The sequence below is a fragment of the Bos taurus genome, chromosome X, assembly GCF_002263795.3.
Source record: "Bos taurus isolate L1 Dominette 01449 registration number 42190680 breed Hereford chromosome X, ARS-UCD2.0, whole genome shotgun sequence".
Lineage (NCBI taxonomy): Eukaryota > Metazoa > Chordata > Mammalia > Artiodactyla > Bovidae > Bos > Bos taurus.
Genome location: NC_037357.1, coordinates 8,391,823 through 8,413,594, shown reverse-complemented (window position 1 = coordinate 8,413,594; position 21,772 = coordinate 8,391,823). Strand labels below are relative to the sequence as shown.

At 36.5% G+C, this 21,772-nt stretch overlaps 1 protein-coding gene across 8 annotated transcripts in view; it reads right to left on the bottom strand.

Annotated features, from left to right (window-relative positions):
- Window positions 1-5,307: 5,307 nt before the first annotated feature.
- STAG2 (stromal antigen 2) overlaps window positions 5,308-21,772 on the bottom strand; it is a 129,827-nt gene continuing 113,362 nt past the window's right edge. For 3 of the 8 annotated variants that reach the window (XM_024988254.2, XM_024988253.2, XM_024988255.2), the window contains exons 29-34: window positions 19,531-19,754; window positions 16,491-16,680; window positions 16,290-16,400; window positions 12,812-12,938; window positions 11,784-11,861; window positions 5,315-7,239 (exon numbers count right to left, since the gene is read on the bottom strand). In XM_024988254.2, the coding sequence (XP_024844022.1) occupies window positions 7,216-7,239; window positions 11,784-11,861; window positions 12,812-12,938; window positions 16,290-16,400; window positions 16,491-16,680; window positions 19,531-19,754 (754 nt within the window). In that variant the 3' untranslated portion in view covers window positions 5,315-7,215. Of the gene's footprint in view, window positions 7,240-11,783; window positions 11,862-12,811; window positions 12,939-16,289; window positions 16,401-16,490; window positions 16,681-19,530; window positions 19,755-21,772 lie in introns of all 8 variants that reach the window. The other 5 variants (XM_024988257.2, XM_024988256.2, XM_059883550.1 and 2 more) reach the window with 3 other exon arrangements.

Sequence of the window (21,772 nt, the reverse complement as noted above, 5' to 3'; positions counted from 1 at the left end):
TCTGGGGAGGCCTTACAAATAGCTGGGAAAAGAAGCAAAGCGAAAAGCAAAGGAGAAAAGGAAAGATATTCCCATCTGAATGCAGAGTTCCAAAGAATAGCAAGGAGAGATAAGAAAGCCTTCCTCAGCGATCAATGCAAAGAAAAGGAGAAAAACAACTGAATGGGAAAGACTAGAGATCTCTTAAAGAAAATCAGAGATACCAAGGGAACATTTCATGCAAAGATGGCTCGATAAAAGACAGAAATGGTATGGACCTAACAGAAGCAGAAGATATTAAGAAGAGGTGGCAAGAATACACAGAACTGTACAAAAAAGATCTTCACAACCCAGATAATCACGATGGTGTGATCACTGACCTAGAGCCAGACATCCTGGAATGTGAAGTCAAGTGGGCCTTAGAAAGCATCACTACGAGCAAAGCTAGTGGAGGTGATGGAATTCCAGTTGAGCTATTTCAAATCCTGAAAGATGATGCTGTGAAAGTGCTACACTCAATATGCCAGCAAATTTGGAAAACTCGGCAGTGGCCACAGGACTGGAAAAGGTCAGTTTTCATTCCAGTCCCAAATAAAGGCAATGCCAAAGAATGCTCAAACTACCGCACAATTGCACTCATCTCACATGCTAGTAAAGTAATGCTCAAAATTCTCCAAGCCAGGCTTCAGCAAAACATGAACTGTGAACTTCCTGATGTTCAAGGTGGTTTTAGAAAAGGCAGAGGAACCAGAGATCAAATTGCCAACATCCGCTGGATCATGGAAAAAGCAAGAGAGTTCCAGAAAGACATCTATTTTTGCTTTATTGACTATGCCAAAGCCTTTGACTGTGTGGATCACAATAAACTGTGGAAAATTCTGAAAGAGATGGGAATACCAGACCACCTGACCTGCCTTTTGAGAAACCTATATGCAAGTCAGGAAGCAACAGTTAGAACTGGACATGGAACAACAGACTGGTTCCAAATAGGAAAAGGCGTACGTCAAGGCTGTATATTGTCATCTTGCTTATTTAACTTCTATGCAGAATACATCATGAGAAACGCTGGGCTGGAGGAAGCACAAGCTGGAATCAAGACTGCCGGGAGAAATATCAATAACCTCAGATATGCAGATGGCACAACCCTTATGGCAGAAAGCGAAGAGGAACTAAAAAGCTTGTTGATGAAAGTGAAAGAGGAGAGTGAAAAAGTTGGCTTAAAGCTCAACATTCAGAAAAACTAAGATCATGGCACCTGGTCCCATCACTTCATGGAAACAGTGGAAACAGTGTCAGACTTTATTTTGGGGGGCTCCAAAATCACTGCAGATGGTATTGCAGCCATGAAATTAAAAGACGTTTACTCCTTGGAAGGAAAGTTATGACCAACCTGGATAGCATATTCAAAAGCAGAGACATTACTTTGCCAACAAAGGTCCGTCTAGTCAAGGCTATGGTTTTTCCTGTGGTCATGTATGGATGTGAGAGTTGGACTGTGAAGAAAGCTGAGCGCCGAAGAACTGATGCTTTTGAACTGTGGTGTTGGAGAAGACTCTTGAGAGTCCCTCGGACTGCAAGGAGATCCAACCAGTCCATTCTGAAGGAGATCAGCCCTGGGATTTCTTTGGAAGGACTGATGCTGAAGCTGAAACTCCAGTACTTTGGCCACCTCATGCGAAGAGTTGACTCATTGGGAAAGACCCTGATGCTGGGAGGGATTGGGGGCAGGAGGAAAGGGGATGACAGAGGATGAGATGGCTGGATGGCATCACCGACTCGATGGATTTGAGTGAACTCCGGGAGTTGGTGATGGCCAGGGAGGCCTGGCGTGCTGCAGTTCATGGGGTCACAAAGAGCCAGACATGACTGAGCAACTGAACTGAAATGAAACATCCAACAAATATTGGCTGCTACTTCTTCAATATTGGTTATAATTTTGCTATAAGTACTACAAAATTATTTAAAAGCTAACTTGCCCAAGATTCACTCAACTCCTCCTGCCTCTCATGATCTTGAGATGGAAGAGGCAAAATAAAGAGTAAACAGAGCTGATTTCATTTTACGTTTGCACTATCAGCCCCAAGCTGACTTCTACTGAGGAACCTACTTCTTGGCAATTTAATACAACTACACAACTGTAGCTGTAGTCAATACACTATTTTTCTCAGTGGTAGAGTAAGGCTTAATGTCTAACATGCATAATAGAATACAAATCAATTTATTACAACTCATTTAAAGGTACCCTACTATTTATTATCTTGGATATTTGCCAATTCTGAGAACACTGCATTTAACACTGAAGTGACTAAAGGTACAGCTGTGAATACCCTTTTCTTTTTTTTAAAGCTGATGTGAGGTAGTGGGTAGCCAACTATCTTCCAGTTTGCCCTACCCACCCCTAAGTGGTTACTAAATAGTTCTTATATTCATGATGGTGATTTTTAAAAACCTGAGGTATAGGTGACTTACAAAGTTGTCCGTAACGGTCATTTATGCTGTCCCCTTGGCCTGGAATTCTTGGCCTTGGTCACTCTGCCCCCATTTCACCTTTCAGCTTTTAAAATTCAACTCAAGTAGCAGCTTTATTCGTAACAGTCAAAAAGTGGAAACAACCCAGATGTCCATTAACTACTGAACAAATAAGCTCTATTGATACACACAATATGGACGGGCTTCCCTGGTGGCTCCGACAGTAAAGAATCTGCCTGCAATGCGGGAGACCTGTGATCAATCCCTGGGTTGGGAAGATTCCCTGGAGGAGGGCATGGCAACCCACTCCAATATTCTTGCCTGGAGAATCCCACGGACAGAGGAGCCTGTTGGGCTACAGTTCATGGGGTCGCAGAGTCGGACATGACTGAGCGACTAAGCACAGCACAACACACAATATGGATAAATCTTGAAAACAGGCTGAAAGAAACCTAATACAAAAGCATATTATATGATCCCATTCATATCTAGTTCTAGAACAGTCAGATTTTATCTGTGGTGGAAAGATAAAACAACAGTTGTTGCTTGCGAGGAAAGCAGAGATTGATTTGGTAAGGAGTACAAAGTTTCTGGACTAATGGCTACGCTCAGTACCTTCAATAGGGGTTTGGGTTACAAAGCTGTAAGCATTTGTTACAAGTCAGCAAATACATACTCACAGCTTGTAAATTTTATCACATATGAATTTTACACCAAAAGGAGAACATGGCAAATACTAAACTTAATGATAAATGCCAAAATATTTAGGGCATAGTGTACTCATGTTTGCAATTTACTTCTAAATTAACATAAAAAAGACATTGATACATGGATATATGGCAAAGCAAGAATGTAAAATGTGTTTGCTGTAAAATTCAGCATTGCTGTGTGAAGAATTAATAGTAAAATGCTGGGGAAAATACTCAAATGTCAGCTTTATATGAAGCCTCCCAGAGGGCATCCACGGTAAGTGCCCCTCCTCTGTGCTCCCATAATACCCAGTAAAAACAATGAACTCACCCCCATTTTATTAGTTCTGAATCTGCATACCAACTCCCAGCAGAACTATAATTAACTTGAAAACAAAGCCTATCTTATTGGTCTCAGCAGCTAGCACAAGCCCAGGCACATAGTAGATAATAGTTTTTTGGTTCATTTTCTTTTGCTGAATCATTACAGCTTCCAGAAAAATCTATCTGACCTGAACTCATCTCTGTGAATCCTTACAAACTCCCTTTTTGGAAAGATTTTGAAGCTATCCCTTCTGGTTAATCCTATTCCTCCTCCCCAGTCTCTCAACTTTAAAAACTATTAATTAGTAACTACTGATAGACTCATTCAATTCATACTCTTTACAGAAGTCACCTGGGTGGCATATTAAGGACTATGTTGAGTCATACTACTCAGTTCTATAGCCAGCCAGACTCCTTAAAGAAGTACTATTTCCTCACCATGGAACAATGAGTAATGTGCCATTTTATATTTATGCAATTATCTGTGTTATCCTTATGTATCAAATAGTTTCAATGCTGCCAGGACTTAATGCAGCCAGACTGCTTGAGTGGCAACCCTATCATTTACTAGCCATATAACCTTGCCCAAGGTGTTTTTTGTGCCTTGTTTTCCTGCCTCTTGATTAAAAAAATAATTAAAAAGGAGATGGGGGAAGGAGAGGGGGCATGATAATGTGTCACCTGTTGTTGTGATCCTTCATAAGATATTGCATGTAAACCACTTCAAACAGTGCCCAGCTATTAACTAACATTTATTATGTTCAATTCTGCATCACCAATGGCAGAAGACTGGGGTTATAATATGATCTACAAATTGGCCTAAATGACCAGTGTTCTAGTGCTACATTGATATGAATCATTTTTGAGAGTATAATGCAGGGAGGTGACTATAGTTAATAATACTGTTTGTATATGTGAGTGTTGTTAACAGAATAGATCTTAAATGTTCTCACCATATACACACAAAAAAATGGCAATTATGAGGTGACACATGTTAACTAATCTTATTGTAAATTTCACAATTTATGCATATGTACCAAATATTCATGCTGTACACTTTACACTTAGATAGTATTGTATGTTAGTTACAATTCAGTAACTCTGGAAAAAAGAATACAATGCAGGGAATTCCCTGGTGGTCCAATGGTTAGCACTTGGCACTTTCACTGCCATGGTGTGGGTTTACTCCCTGGTCAGGGAACAAAGATCCCCCAAGCTGTGCAGCATGGCCAAAAATTTTTTTAAAAAAGAAAGAGAACAATGCAAATCTTAACATGCTGAACATTAAGAGTTTTCAATAAGAATTCAATTTTTATATTCTTTCTCAAATATGGGCTTTCACTTACCTCCAAACATCAATCCATTATCTAAGGGAGGTTTTACACACACACACACACACACATTTTTCTCTCAGTCTCTCTCTAGCTCAGCACACTCGACTGGTTTCCTTCCTAGCACTAATTATGAAATAAGCTTAATTATTTTATTTGATTCTTTCCTTATTTGTTTGCCCCACTAGATCTGTGGAGGAGGGGCCTTGTGTAGATCTCTAACACATGCCTCAGCACACAGTGGGCACTCAAATGTATCCTGGATGAACAATGCAGATATTTTAGTGAGCATTTAACTCATACCAGATAAATAAAGTAATAATGGTCATAGGTTTCTACTTTAAAGTAATAACCCAATTAGGGATTTAGTCTCATTTTAAAATACATATGATTTATTAAAAATATAGTATTTTCTATAAATTATTCCCACCCAAACATGTTAAAAGATGTGGTAATAGGTACACTTTCTAACCACTTATAGCCACCCTCCTCTTTCAAGTACAAAAGATAAAACATACAACATACTGTAGGTTTATTTTTATTCAAAAAGTTACTGTCTCAAGACATAAATACAAATCAGAAAACAGTACAATTAGGACAATAGAATGTGGAGGACAACAGGTTAGAGTAATATATAAAACATTTTTAGCTGGTTGAAAACAAAGCTGTAAGAACTGCTTTCACAAAGAAGTACTCCTTTCAAGAGTGAGAAAAAAAAATCAACTTAGGTTTAAAATCATATATACAGTCCTCTCAGCAGTTCTAGTAAATGCAGTGGTGTGAAAAACAACATAGGCAATACTTTTGCACGTAACAATATTTGTTGATGGAAAATCTGTTAGACATGTCTTGATTTCATTTGTTATTAACCATGATTTAATAAAATAATTGTATTTTATCATGATCTTTTAGCTAACCTATGGTTTTTGGCTACCACAGCCCAATGCTTGTTGGTTTCTGACTCTTAAGAACTGGAAGCCTTTTGGTATTCACCCATCTGAAGATATTCTTGTATTGCAAGCATATTAAGGCATGGAATGATTAAAATAATAAACCTCAAGAACTGAGAGACGACTGACAAAAGATAGATACACATGTAATATAAGTTAATATTTTGTTTTAAACGATGTCTAGCTGCCTAAGCCTCGCAAAATGAGTTGATGTCAAAATGGCAAGTAGCCACTTTCTGTTTTAAACTAATTCATTTGTGAAAGGACATAAAATGAAGTTTAAAGCTTAGCTTTCAAAGAATATTATGGGTTATGAATTCTATTATCCCATCTAATTTACATACAGAGGAAATGTACTGTAACCTGTTAGAAGTATCTTTAACCTGAAGACTGCTTGCAAAGACAGATAGATAAAACAATATAAAATACAAATTTAAAAATCATTTTAAAGCATGAACACTCATGCTTTTCTATTTTTAAACATTGTTAAACTTTCAATATATTTCTGAAACCTCATAATTTTAAGTTGGAATTTAAAAGTAAGAAAAAACTAAACAAACTGCGCAATTATAAAATCAGCACCAATTTATATATATATATAATTTTATTTAAAATTTAGATCCCTATTCCCACACTCTAATAAGCTGTATAATTTTTGTTTAGAGTTTTTCTGCAAACATACTACAATAAGCTTCTTTTATTTGGAGACAAAATACAGTGGCACTACTGGAAGGAATATCACAACATTACATTTTTATCTTAAAGGACAAGCAAACTTTCAGGGTTGATAATGGGATAAGCATGTTTGAGACTGGTTACCTTCTGGCAGTTCACTGCATCTGGGTATTTCTGAAAAGTATAGAGAAGCTCTTGGATTTTAAAAATATCTTAAAATACATTTTAGATGAAAAAATTGTAAAAGTTCTGCTTATAAGTTTACTTTTCTCCACAATTACAATATTTAAAAGAAAGCCTCGATTGATGTTTCAAGCATTTAAATTTAGAATGCTAAAAACAATTCTATCCTATAATTTCAGGGCAGGGGAATACTCATCCTTAACTTTGTTTCTTGGATGTAAACAGAAATCCAGCAGAGGTCATCATTACTTAGTACACCCAGTAAATAAATGTAAGAGGATTCACGTCTGTACCAAATGCCTCTTCAGATTGTTATAGTTTCTTTAAAAAAAGCATGAAATAATTGATTCAAAAGCCAACTAACAGCGCATAAATAAAATATTTACTTTCTAAGAAAAACTGTAGCTTATCATCAAATTGTTTACTTGTCCTTTACTTTTTTCAGGCAAACAAAACTGCCCCTCAAATGCACTTGATCTTGGTAAGTATAAGCACGTCATATTCTCCTTAGAGAAAAATCTGTACAGAATTTCACTGTATCTACCACACTTTATTTTAAAATTTCCTCTTCCACTTAGAAAATGACTTCACCAGAGACTTAATTGCGTACTGGTATTAAAACATTGACACCCCAAGAACCTAATGAGAGAGGGAAAAAAAAAATCTTGTTAAAATTATCATTCATTTCTTTGTAAAATATATTACATTAATACTTGGCAATATTAAGTTTAATAACATGCTAAAAGTCACTTTGAAAAATTCCCCTCTTCAGATATATAATTCTAAAATTATAATTACCATTAACATAAAATGAAATAACATCAGGCCTAATCACAATCCTACCTACCTCATAAATATAACTAAAAGCATAAATCATGTCTCATTTATATGTTTATACACACCCCTAATGCCTAGATAATGCCCTGAACACAGGCACCCAACATATGTTGAATGAACAAATAAATGTGCTTCTTGACATACACTTCTGGCACAAGAATGTCTGGCAAACTCAGTCATTTGCACTGTGAAATGGGTATCATGAACACGCAGACCAAAAACATCCAAGAACAATATAAACACGTAGAAAATAGGAAGCATTCTTTAGGAAAGCTGGACTGAATGAACAGGTCTACTAATTTGAAAAAATCAAGTTAAGTAAAGGTAAAATCTGAGCAAAAAGTTGTATTGATGCTTTTCATTACATTTTGGGGTTTCCCTCGTAGCTCAGCTGGTAAAGAATCTGCCTGCAATTCAGGAGACCAGGGTTTGGTTCCTGGGTTGGGAACTCGAGAAGGGAATGGCAACCCACTCCAGTTAAATTTCACTCCATTATATTTCAGCTGGGGAAACAATGCTAGGTAAAAATCTAATCATTACTTGTCACAAACTTAAAAAAGTAAAAGCAGGTAATGAATGGAGCAACTCCTTCTTGTTTGTTAAGCAAGAATAAGTTACAACTTTTAGTTCTGTACATACTAAAAGTTGGGCTCTTCAAGTAAATTTCCAACACTTATTATGACAATTGAGTAATATTTTTAAAATACTATAATGAGCTAGTGAAAACTGATAATTAAAGCCAGAGGTAATGATCTAAGACTGGGATTACAAAGGGCACTTACTTGTAAATTAAATCTCACTTTAACAAAAGTTATAGAACTCACAAATTGCTTTGATCTGAATTGAAGGACCTATGTATTTTCAGACCAGGAAACAAATATCTATCTGATTGCAGCCTCCAAGAAGCAAATCATCAAGTAAAGTGTTTGGAATCCCCAGGAATGAGAACAATAGAGGATTAATGTACCCCATTCTTACCAGTCATCCATCAAAACCACCACCACTACTGGCCCCTTGCCCACCCCACCCCTAAAGGTTAAGCATTCTCCTTTTTAGTTTTAAGAGTCAGAGTTTGGGTGGTTAGAATGTTTCCAAAGAGGCCTAGGTGATAGGTGATGTTTAAAAATCCCTTCTAGCCGTAACACTCTGACTCTGGGTAATGGAAGATCTAATGATGAATGAAAGGATAAAATCTTAATTGACAGTTTTAGTGTGGAGTGTGGCATGAAGATGAACTCAAGTTCTTTCCAAACCAAGGGTCTACCTAGAAATAGCCTGAACAGATCTTTTTTCCCCCTCCTCCTGGGTTTGTACAGACAAGGTTATAAAGGAGATTCTTCTAGAAGAACATTAAATTTGCTCCATTATACCAAACCCTTCCTTTACCAATTTTATACTACAGATAATTCTAATAAAAGAATCTCAACACAGAAGGAGGACATTAGCGATATTCTCTTTTTCTGGCACATAAGCTACCTGTTTCTGGTGTCAACATTAATAACCACTTAAGCACATACTTTAAAGGTACCAACAGCCAGCTTTGGTATGTTGAGGCAATACTGGCCCACTAATAGCAGAAAGCAACCATATACCAATGTTGACACTGTTACCAAATATGAAACTAAATAAATCATAAATCTAGAATATTATATGCAACCCCAAACTGATCTGCTCAGAGTTTTCATATTACCACTTCTGAATCACACAGATAACATGTTACAGAAAATAAATCTAGGATTTATTTAGTAATAATCTGAAGTATCTATACTAGGATGCTTTGGGTTAATTCACATAAAATTAGAGAATCTTAGAATTGGGTATAAAAGGATCTACAGCCCTAATTTTATTATTGTCTTGTTGACTATCATCACAGGGTTGAATAAAAAGAGATGTAATCTAACGCAGATTTTCACACTAAAAATTTTGTTATTCCATTTAAGTTATTGTTGAGATAATAAGATAAAGTTTAATGTAATTTTAAAACAAACTAGTATTAATAGTATTACAATACATACGCAGTCAAAGACTTCTAAAGATACCTGAACTGTTAAAGATATGGAGCAGTCAGTTATGTGACTGCTGCCATCATGTGGTACTAGTATAGAACTACAGGTATAGACGCACGTGCTCCTTTTTCTAATTTTAGGCAAAGCAGCAAAACTACTATCCTCTAAGTTGTTACATATGCAATGAACACAAGAATGCCATCATTTTTCTATAAATAACAATTATTAGGTCCCTATCTTTGGCTTCACTCAGATTATAGTTTTCCCTAAATGTTAAATGTCAAATATATATATACATATACAGTGCTGTTCCACTACTGTAGAGAGAAAAAAAAAGGTGAAGAGCACCATTTGGCAAATCTATTCAATGGTAAGTGACTAAGGAAACAAATGCCTAAAAGTTTCCTGACTTTAGATGAACAAATGAAAACAATAAGATGATCTCTAACTGCCCGTATCAATTTTGACTATAGTTAATCATTATAATTTCTAAAACAATTTTCTTGGTATTTCTTTGAGGCAAGGTCTGATTTTAGTTCTGGGAAGTACACAGCAGAGGCAGCACAAGATTTTTACATCAAAAGGAACTCAGATCAAATTACTACTCTGACACTAAAGCTGTACAACTCTCAGCAAGTCACTGAAACCACCTCTACAGCCCAAGTTTGCTTGAGTGTAAAAGTGGGATCCCACTAAATTGTGCCTGGCACAATGTCAGGCACGTAGGTTTTCAAATACTAGCTTCCATTCATCTCAAAGTGATAGTACAGGTGGACTAGAATACAAATCCCTTGAGAGCAGGGAGAGCATCTTATTCATTTCAGCACCAATTTCCAACTCACTAAACTGCTGAATGAATGCGTTTCATCACATATGCTTGGAAAGATTCTCTTTTATTCCTCATCACAATCACTACCTAAATGTTTTATTTAACAAACTGGAAGATACATACTCCTAGATTATCAGGGAAACCACATACTTCAATATGCACTTAAACGACAGACTTATGGGTAGGCAGAGGCCACCTACGCTACTCAGATTATGGTCTTATTAGAAATGCAGAATGTTAGACCACACTTAAGACCTACTGAAGCAGAACCTACATTTTAATAAGATCTCTACATGATTTATATGTCCCTTAGAGATGGACAAACACTGATTTCAAGGATCCCAAGGTGCCTTGTCCAAAGATTTCTATACCTGCTGATCTATGAAATGTTATCTTTTAGCTCAAATAGCTAGCTCTATTAATTTAAGTATGTTAGCATGAGTTCGTTTGTTAAAATTCTTCCAAGAGCTATCTGACAGCAGATGAGGCAAGAGAGGGCCAGGAGAGAACGGTAGAAATAGGGGCATAGAAGGCAGGCCTTGGAGGATGATACAACAGTCACCTGAGACAGCAGGTGTTAGGAAGGAGGAGCATAAATGGGTAGATTCTAAAAAGTGAGCTAGACAGGCATTTAACCGATTTAGCAAGCTGACAAATAAAGCTAAACACCTCTATGCTGGGCAAAACTCTCAAAATGAATAAAATCATCACTGCCTGGAGTTCAATCATTGAGCAAAATATAATATCCTATTTCACTACATCAATCTGGTAGTTATCAAAACAGAAGTGTGTACAAGTGTTATGGGAGCTGAGAATAAAGTATCTATCTAAAAAGTTAGGAAAAACTCCAAAGGTGATGTCGGAACTGACTACTGAAAGAATTCACTACTTGGAAAAGGAAATGGGCAATTCTGACAGAGAGAAAAGCTTTTACAAGGTCATGGAGTTGTGAAAGAGCACAGTGTGTCTGAGAGGAACTACAGATGGTATTCTCAGGGAGAATATGGCAACAGGGACTGATAGAAGAAACAGAACTGACATCAACTAACAATAACCAATTATCTCAACTCCCTTCTCTTTATTACCAAAGCCTTTGTTCAAGTTCTATTTTTCACCATGTCTTCATATTAAGATTATGACTATCATCGTTATTTTTCTTGTAATTCATCCTATTCAAGGAAATATTTCTGAAACACAATTCTGATCATGCCTGCTCCCCCATTCAAAATCCTTCATCAGGTATAACTCAAGCCTACAGGAAAAGTGCAAATTCCTTAACAAACACTTAAGCCCCAGTTGGCCAGGGATTCAAAGGCACTTTGAATCTGTTACCACCACTGCATGACCCCTTCTCAACTCTACTCCGAAATCCCTCCTGCCTGTCTCTTTTCCTCCTGTCCAGTTGTTTTTATCCATTCTTAATGTATTGTCCAAGCTCTTCAACCTCAATCTCAGAGATTGCCTATTACTTTTGATTTTACAATCTTGAGGCATATTTAAATTAAACCTACTGATTCATCCATAATTGAAGCTGGATCAAAGAAATCAGGCTTCAGTTCTGTTCTCTCTCGTCTGTTCTTTGATGGTGGCTAAAGGGGGAAAAGAGGAAGGAAGTTGACAATTGCCATATCTATAATAAGCCAAATAGTAACTGAAAATCTTGAAATTAATTAAGTGTTCACGAGACCTATGTAACTGCAATTGCACCCTACAATACTTCAAATACTATCTATTCAAACTACAGAATGTTTAAAAATACAAAAGCAGTTCATTCATAGGAAATTATTCTTATGGATGAAAACTAGAAAAAGGATTTTTTGTTTTATTTTAGAAATGTCTCTCTCAACTCACTTTCCTTTCAAGGCACTGAATTACACTATTCTGAAGAGAAGCCATATTCAAGTATTTCTTCCCTTTAAGGAGAATACACCAAGGTATACTGAGAAATAGAAGACCTGGCTTATGAGTCTCAGCTTTACTGCTTACTAGTTTTGTCTCTTTGGATAGGATGTCTAAGCTTCAATATCCTCAATCCTTTCAACCTACCTCACAAAGCTGAATGAGCTGTGTAGCAAAATGACATATGTGGATAATAAAGCCCTAATTGTATATATGATGTTATTATCAGAGAATATACCATCATATATATTCAACTTCCAAGTCTTTTATCAGTACTTTACTGTGTGATATGGAAACTGACCTCAGTAAAAAAGTAGACCATGTTTATAATATATTGGTTTGATAATGGTAAATAGATGGTAAATTATAAGGTGATATTATACTATTAAGCAAAATATATTCTTTATATATTCCTAAATTAGTCTGAAAGTTTACCATCTTAAATTAGGATCTAACACCCTCACTAAACTCATCCTCTTCCTCAATCCCTTCTCACGTAACTAAACTCCTGGCAACTATTTTATTTAGTAATTTTGCAAAACTTACTTTTATGGCAAATATTTCTCTCCTCTAATAATATTCAATTTAATTTCAAAAAAAAAATCTAAATTTAAAACCTTACAGAATCATCGTATCTTACCAAGTCTATATCCATGGTGTCAAAATCCATCCCCTCATTAAGATCTTCAATCCTCCCTTCTGAGGACATCATAACATCTTCAACAATTGGCTCTTCATCATCTTCCATTAGGCTTGTACCACGCCGACTAGAGAAATACAAAAAAGGTCAGGATCTCAACCAAAGTCACAACTTAGTAATATATTGGCAGCAACTATGTGGCTCTATTCAAATGTAATGGAAAATGATGGAATTAAAGGTCAGGGAAAATGACTAGGCATTGATCATGTCATCAATGATGTCAAAAACCCCAATATTCACTTGTCTGAAAATGCTAAGGAGTTATGTTCATTCTACATTACTTCAAAACATTTAACTTGATAGTTCTGATATTCCATTTAAAAGCTCAATGAGAATTTACCACATGGGAGCAGACAAGATACCTCAAATCCTTTTTGAAAGTAGGCAGGGTACAAATTAATAAAGAAGTATAAAACAAGAGACCAAAGAAATGACATTTTCAGAATACATGTATTTTCATGAACATATAATGCTAATTTTACCCATCACTCACATTCACTCAGTACCTAAAATGTACCAGGCACTCACTCACTCATTCACATAGTGCCCACTACGTGCCAGGCTTTGACTGTGTCCTATGGATGCAAAATAAAAGATGAATAAGACATGATTCCTGCCCTCAAGGAGCTCACAGTCTACTATGGGAAACACAATTAATTATGACAAAGTGATAAATATTGCAAGAGAAATATGCATTAAGTGCTATAAAGATATACTGAAAGAAGAGATTAATTCTGCTTCAGGAAGAAATGAGCAACATTTATGGTGAAACTTGCACTCTGTATCCTATGAAACTCAAAACTGAGACATATATAGAAAAGTTAAATAAAAATTAAGACCCAAAATTCTATTATCACATAATTATAAAGAAAAAATTCAAATTTCAAGTTCACAAATTAGCCCATATTAGCATAAAGGAATCAACATAAGTGAAATTGAGGGTGACTTGTTGTTCCCCAGTTTGGATAATCTTTCTTTCTTTGCTCACTCATGTAAAGATCCCACCCTCCCCCAAATCAATTATTTATTGAATGCCTGCTTACAATTTACACAAAACTATGTTGAGTCTTAAAAGACGAAGATAACAAGACATGATGTCTAGTCCAGGCTATGTGGACAAATATGTTAACAATGGTCCCTATTTCTCAAGAGTTCTGGACAGTAAATGATAAATGACAATTTTACTGTATTTGGTGGAAGCAACTGTGATGGGGATACGTGTGCTTTGGGGACCATGTGTTATAGAAAACCAGAAACTCATTCTGCTTTTGAAAGATATATGTGATATAAACTAGGAGACAGAGAGAATTTGAAGGTATTTTCAGTTATAGGCCAGACACCATTACAGAACAATTATTGTAAAACAAAAATATTTTAAAGTCTCAGGTGACAGACTACTTATGATACAACCAAAAGACTCTTCTGATAATAATTAACTGGAATAATTTCTTTGTCACCTAGGGAAGTTTATCTCTAAGAAGAATAAAAACTAACTACAGCTATATGAGATGATGGATATTTACTAAACTTATTGTGGTAATCACTTCATGATGTATGTAAGTTGCATCATCATGCTGGACACCTTAATACAGTGTTGTATGTCAATTACTTCCCCATAAAACTTGAAGAAAAAAGTTAATCAATTAATCTACAAACAAAAGAATAATGATAAATGGTACTGATAATGAGATGCTGTGGAAGAGCGTGTGCACTGGCGCAAAGTTTCAAGGGGAGACACATGGACCAAATGATTGCCTGGCAGAATTCTGCAGTATTTGGACTGGTAACTAGTGAGAAGCTAAGAAATTACTTGTTGAATTCAGCATGAAATAAGAACATATGTTAAAGGGAATGTGGCTATAGAAACAGAATAGGGGACAGAATCAAGGGATAGTATAGAGGATGAACATAGTAGACATAACAGGATCAGAATTTACAGATGTGATAAAGTATACCTTGTCTGTTTGAGGTTTTTAAGACCACTACAGACAACTAAAGAGAATTTAATACTGCTTGTGAGGTAAATGACCAGTTCTTAAGAAAAATAGGTCAAATTCTCATCATTCAAAAACCAACAAAATTGCAACAAAATATAAATTTAAGAAATAAGGTAACAATCACTATCTCCAGCATTAAAACATGTACCACATTATGTTACAAATACAAAGCTTTCAAACTAAAAAACTTAATCAAAATCATCAGATCTTCCCCCTTTGTACCAGTCATCTAAAGACTGCTTATATGCCGTTTCTTTTGGAGCCAAAGCTAATAAGGACTTATAAAACTCTCATACAGATTCCAGTAAAAACAAAGTATTTGAAAATTAAACTGCAGTTTTTTTAGCATTGGACATTTATTCATTCAATGAACATTTAACTTAGTACTTTTTTAATGTGCCAAGCACTAACAGGAAATGAAAGCAGTCCCTATTAAGAGGTACAAACTATTAAGTATAAAATAAGATACAAGGATATACTGTATAACACAGGGAAATGCCAATATTTTATAACTATAAATGGAATAAAACCTTAAAAACTGTGAATCACTAAACTGTATACCTGAAACATATAATATTGTACATCAACTATACTTTTCAATTTAAAAAAAAGAAAGAAAGAGGTCCCTGCCCTTAAGGAGCTCACAGTCTAGAGAAAGGGACAAATTCATAAACAAATTACAATATAATGTGGTAAGTGCTATAAGAAATAGGAATATACATAGTGTTATGGGAGCATAGATGACACCACAGCTTCATATAAGGCGACACCTGAGCTTGTCCTTTTATGATGATTTTACCAGCTGCCAGGGAATAGGATATGATACTAAAATGTAGGCAGGGGCCATATTTAGAGAGATCTTGCATGCCATGAGCTAAGGAGTTTGAACTGTATCTTGCAGGCAATGGGGATCCATAGAATGGTTTTAAGGAAGAGAGCTACATGATCAGATTTTTATTCTAGAATAGCACTTCTTGATGGCAACGTGAATGATGGAGTGGTGGTGAGGGGAGTGAGGGAAGGGGTTTGGTGAGAGGATAAATAGATCTGAGGGAAGAACATGAATTAGAAAGCTAATGCAATAGTTCAGGTGAGAGATGAGGGCCTGAACTAAGGTGGGGATCAATTAAGATGTAACAAAACTGAATTTTTAGCTATAGTTCTGTGTACCAAAATAAACAAGGATTCATAGTTAAACTTTTCCAACAGATCAACCTAATATCAGTCCTTTACCTAACTAGTTAATATTTAACTTCAGAAGTTTTTTTTTCTGTTGGAAAGACCAATTTTTAGCTCCTTGATTATTTCAGCTTAGTTACTCTAGAGAGTTTGCTGAAATTTTTAGATAAGGCACACAATAAAATATGTCAAAATGAATTAGTGAACTTCCTAGACTCAGACAATAAGGCACTCTCACTTACATGGCATGCTGAAGATTAGTTCGCAGTTTAACATAGCTCATTGCTGCTCTCTCCTGCTGCTGCCTTGCTTCCTCTTGTTGTCTTTGAGCTAACATCCATGTTACCTGCGTGCTTCAAGGAGAATTTTATTCTTCTTTTAACTTAACTTTTTTCTATGTAATTAATAAAGTTATAGTACAGAAAATGATCAAATGTACTTACTTATAATCAAGAGGAGTTTGATGATGTTCAGTCTGCATTGGATAGACACTCATGAAACTATCCTCAGGTCGTAATCTTTTGGGCTCTCTCATAATTGTTGAGGTGAGTTGTGGTGTCTGCATCATAACTGGGGTGTGCAGTGTTTGCTCTCTGCTTAGCCACATACTGTCGCTACTACTGCTTTCTTCGGCTGAGAAAGAAAAGTAATAGCAATGAAGTTCAGTCACTAATTTTGACTAAGTGTTAGTCGCTCAGTCATGTCTGAGTCTGTGTGACATGGATTATAGCCCACTCGGCTCCTCTGTCCATGGGATTTCCCAAGCAAGAATACTGGAGTAGGTAGCCATTCCCTTCTCCAGGGGATCTTCCTGATCCAGGGATCGAACCCAGGGCTCCTGCATTGCAGGCAGATTCCTTACCATCTGAACCACCAGGGAAATGTCTAATACAACCTGTGCAGGTCAACAAACATCTGCTTCTTTACACATGCTAGAGCTTGAACAGAGGGATACAAAGGTATGTAAGAATGCAGTCCCTGCCATGCCCTGACAGTCCAGTTGTGGAAAAAGAAAGTGAAAGAAAGTGAAAGTTGCTCAGTCGTGTCTAACTCTTTGCGACCCCATGGACTCTAGTCTGCTAGGCCCCTCTGTCCATGGAATTCTCCAGGCAAGAATACTGGAGTGGGTAGCCATTCCCTCCAGGGGACCTCCCCAACCCAGGGATTGAACCCAGGTCTTCTGCATTGGAGGAGGATTCTTGAACCATCTGAGTCACCAGGGTAGACCAAGAATACCGGAGTAGGTAGCCTACCCCTCTCCAGGGGATATTCCCAACTTAGGAATTGAACCGGGGTCTCCTGCATTGCAGGCAGATTATTTACCAGCTGAACTACCAGGGAAGCCCTGGTAAAGAAAATACAGGCAATTATAACACAGTGTGCATGCATGCTCAGTCGCTTCAGTCATATCCAACTCTTTGCAACCCCATGGACTATAGTCTGCCAGGCTCCTCTGTCCATGGGATTCCCCAGGCAAGAATACTGGAGGGGGTTGCCATGCTCTCCCTCCAGGGGATCTTCCTGACCCAGGGATCGAACCTGTGTCTCCTGCATTGCAGGTAGATTCTTTACTGCTGAGCCACTGGGGAAACACAGTGTGGTAAGTGCTAAAAGAGGGAAGCACAGGAAGAATGGGAACAATGAAAAAGATCAGAGCCCAGCTACCCAGAAGTTACTTCTGACTAGAGTGGATATTATGTGAACTGTGACATCTCCAAGAAATGGGGAGAACATAAGCAAAAGCACTGGGGCATGAAACAACAATGCCTAAATCATACTACTCTGCAGATTATTTTACGAGTTTAGTAGTCCTGGAGTAGATGGCAAAGGTAAGGCTGAATAAAGAGGCAGGAGTCAACTCATGCAAAGTTTTATAAGCTATGCTAAGCTGACAGGAACTACTACTAAAGGTTCTATGGAAGCAATGTGGTGAGTTACATGTTTTATACTAAGTATATGGCGGTGATGTGGAGGACAGACCTAAGAATATGAAGACTAGCGAGCAAACTGGCCACTGAGGAGGCTAACTATGTTAGACCAGGTGAGTTAAGAGGTTTAGATAAGAAAAACTTTTTAAAATTTAGTGGTATTCAGTGGACATATCTTTTAATTTGATAACTTTTCTATCTAAAAAAAGGAAAATTTAACTTCTTATCAAGCCCAAGTATTTTAACTGGTCAGGGATACTGTGTAAGAGAGATTTCTCCACAGACTGGGATGTTGGTACTATATGACCAATCAAGTCTAAATCTAAGGCTGTGTAAGTTACAAGTTAATGCTTTGTGTTACTGGACCAAAAAAATACTAAAACCATTAATCCATGTGGCGATTTAAAACCATGGCTCCTAGGAAAATAAGTTAAAAAAAAAATAAAGCCCCCAAATCTCTGACACTTGTCACATTAACAGGTAGGTGGGGGATGATGTCCCATTCCCTTGAATCTGTGCCCTGTGATTGCTTGGTCCACAGAACATGATGGAAACTATGCTATGCCAGTTTCTGGCCTTAGAAAATGGCAGTGTCCAGAGTTGTTTCTTGAGACACTTGTTCTTGAAGCCGAGTCACACACTGTGAGGAAGCCAAATAGTCACATGGAAAGGTCACATGTAAGGTGTTCTGGCAGACAATCTAGCTGAGGTCCCAGCTGACAGCCAGCATCAGATACATCTACAAGTGAAGATATCTCCATATGATTCCAGTCCCAGCCTTGGAGTATTTATTCCTAGTGAAAGCACCAGACATTATGTCCAGGTTATATCATTTAAGTTTTGGGGGTAGTTTGTTACTCAGGAATAATAGCTAGAACAAATTTTGACAACTATACTCATTAAACAAAAGTATCTTAAAGAAAGGAAATGAAGAACCAACCCTGGAGTACTAACAGTCCAAGAGATTCAAGCATCATAATATATTCTTAACTCTAAGATTATAGACAGCAACTTGTATTTCTGTGAAGTTCTTTATGATTAATGATCTCTTCATAGAAATTCCAAAGTTGGAACCTCTCTGAATCTGCTGCACCACTTAAACTAGATGATCTGATCTCTTAGGTAATGATTAGTTCTAAAATACTGAGTCCATATCCGTATACATAGAGTATAGTGCAGTGATTTAAAAGTAGATGCTCTATAGGGTGGGAGGGAGACTTAAGAAGGAGGGGACGTGTGTATATCTTGAATAAATTTAATACAGAAAAAAAAAAGTAGATGCTCTAGAGTGAGATTGCCTGGCTCTGCTACTTAGCATCAGTGTGACCTAAGTTAATCAACTTCTCTGTACTAGTTTCCTACATGTGAAAAATAAGAATGTACCTAAAGAATTTTAAGAATCAAATTCATATATGGAAAATGCTTAAAACAGTACATTTTACACACAACTGGAGCAAACAGTGTGCATTTAACAACACATACCTTGAATTTAAAAAGGAGGTGACCTATGGGAAACATAAAGGACAAACATAAAGAAAATAAACTATATGCTTACTGAGTGCAAGCTGCATGCCTTCAACCACTTTCCGTTTCCCTGTAGACGGTTTGGATTTTTTACTCCGCACAGTTGACCCCCGACTACTAATTCCACTAATGACTGACATGGTGTCATCATCACCACCAGCTAGCAAAGAATTTCGGTATGACATTAGTGGAAGCCACACGTCTTCTCTTCGGAGTGACATCTGAAAGGTCATGAACTTTTCCAAGTAAACATACCTTAAAAAGGAGGAGAAACCATTAGCTTTGATACATTAAATTGCCATAGCTTTTTTTTTCTTTTTGCTTATTCCTAATAATCTTAAGACTTACATATTATATGGAACACACAATGATTAACTAGAGTTAAATAAAAAGTAAATGAGAATAAAAATAATGGTCGATGGATCTGCATTTCCTGAAAGCATTCCACTAATAACTGCAGGATATTAGTGTTCTCTTTCTCAAAATGTCTCTGTTCTATCCTAACTTTACAGATTCCCTCTGTTAGAAGAACAAATCTGAGTCATATTTTTGAAAAGAGAATTGGATTTAAAGATTACACAACTTGAGTTCTAGTCCCAGTTCTACCAACCGCTAGCCGTGTGAGTGTGCGTATATTACTTCACTACTTATTCTAAGCCTCATCAGTACAGTGATGAAAAATTCTGTCTCTATGAAGATTTCCCAATAAAGGAAATAATTCACAGCATTTTGGCTTATTATTTGTTGAGCACCTATGTCTCAGGCAATGGGGACAGATGCAAAGGTAAATCTGATATGGCCTCTACCTGCAAAATATTTTCAGAGTAATGGAAGTCATACATCTACCCTTGGATCCAAGTATCACAAGGATTCCATGACTTACATATAATATAGCAACTAAAAATCAACTAATATTTGTGTAACTACTGTGTGCTAGGCGTTTTCGTCTTGGGCTCTTTAACTTTATTCTTATAATCCTGTGAGGGAGATATTCTCCCCATATCATAGATAAGGAGAGAAAGGATAGGGAGATCTTCCTGATCCAAGGATCGAACCTGTGTCTCCCACACTGCAGGAGGATTCTTTACCGCTGAGCCACTGGGGAAGCCCTATATATGGTAGTACAGTACTCCTCAAAGTGTGGTCTGTAAGCTGGCTATCAGTCAGAGAACTATTAATCATCTGTGACAAGATGTGCAGTCTGAGCCAAAATCTACTTACTAACGGAAACATTTACAACTATGTATCCACCACATAGTCTAACAGAACATTCCAGATAAGTAGCCCTCTCTGATGCCATTGCCTTTTTCCCTCTTTCCAGCCACAGAGGTTGCCATTAACCTGAACTTGCTGTTTTTGTCCCTATTTATAATGTTTTAATACTTATTTGTCTGAAAACACAGCACCATTTTGTACTTAGCTTTTTGCACACAACATTTTAATTTAAAATCTAACCATTTTGGAAGACTGGTATCAGCTAACACTATGGTGGTAATCATTTTCCAATATATATATCAAATCAATATGTTGCACACCTCAAACTTACACAGTGTTATATGTCAACTATATCTCAATGAAGTCAGAAAAACAATTCTGAAAAGATGAAAGAGATCTCAGGCTCTAATATGTAACATGGTGGTTACGGTTGATGATACTATGTAAATATATAATATTATATAACTGAAATATGCTAAAGGAGTAGAGCTTGAGTGTTCTGATCAAAAAAAAAGGGTAAATAATGTAAGGTGATAAATACATTAATTAACTTAATTATGGGAATCCTTAGACAATGTATATGAAATCATGTTGTATACTTTCAATACATTACAAATTTATTTGCCAATTACAGCTCAATAAACTTGAAAAAATTTTTAAAGTAGATCAATTGAATTGTGTGCATCTTTTCAATCCCAATTCAATCAAATGAACTAAGAATAAAAGTCATTTATGACATCTAGAGAGGGGAAAGGCTACCCACTCCAGTATTCTGGCCTGGAGAATGCCAGGAACTGTGTAGTCCATGGGGTCGCAAAGAGAGTTACTTTCATATATGACATCTAAGACTACTAGAAATTTGAACAATTAGATGGACTTTTAATAAAGTTAAGGATTTATATTTACTTAAAAATATCTAACAATTTTGACCACTGTATAGTATTCTATTGTATATTAATCTATTGATCTCATTTTCTAGTTGACAGATATTTAGTTTTGTGCTTTCTCCTAGTCAAACAATGAAACAGTCAATTTTTTTTTCTTTTTGGCCATAAATA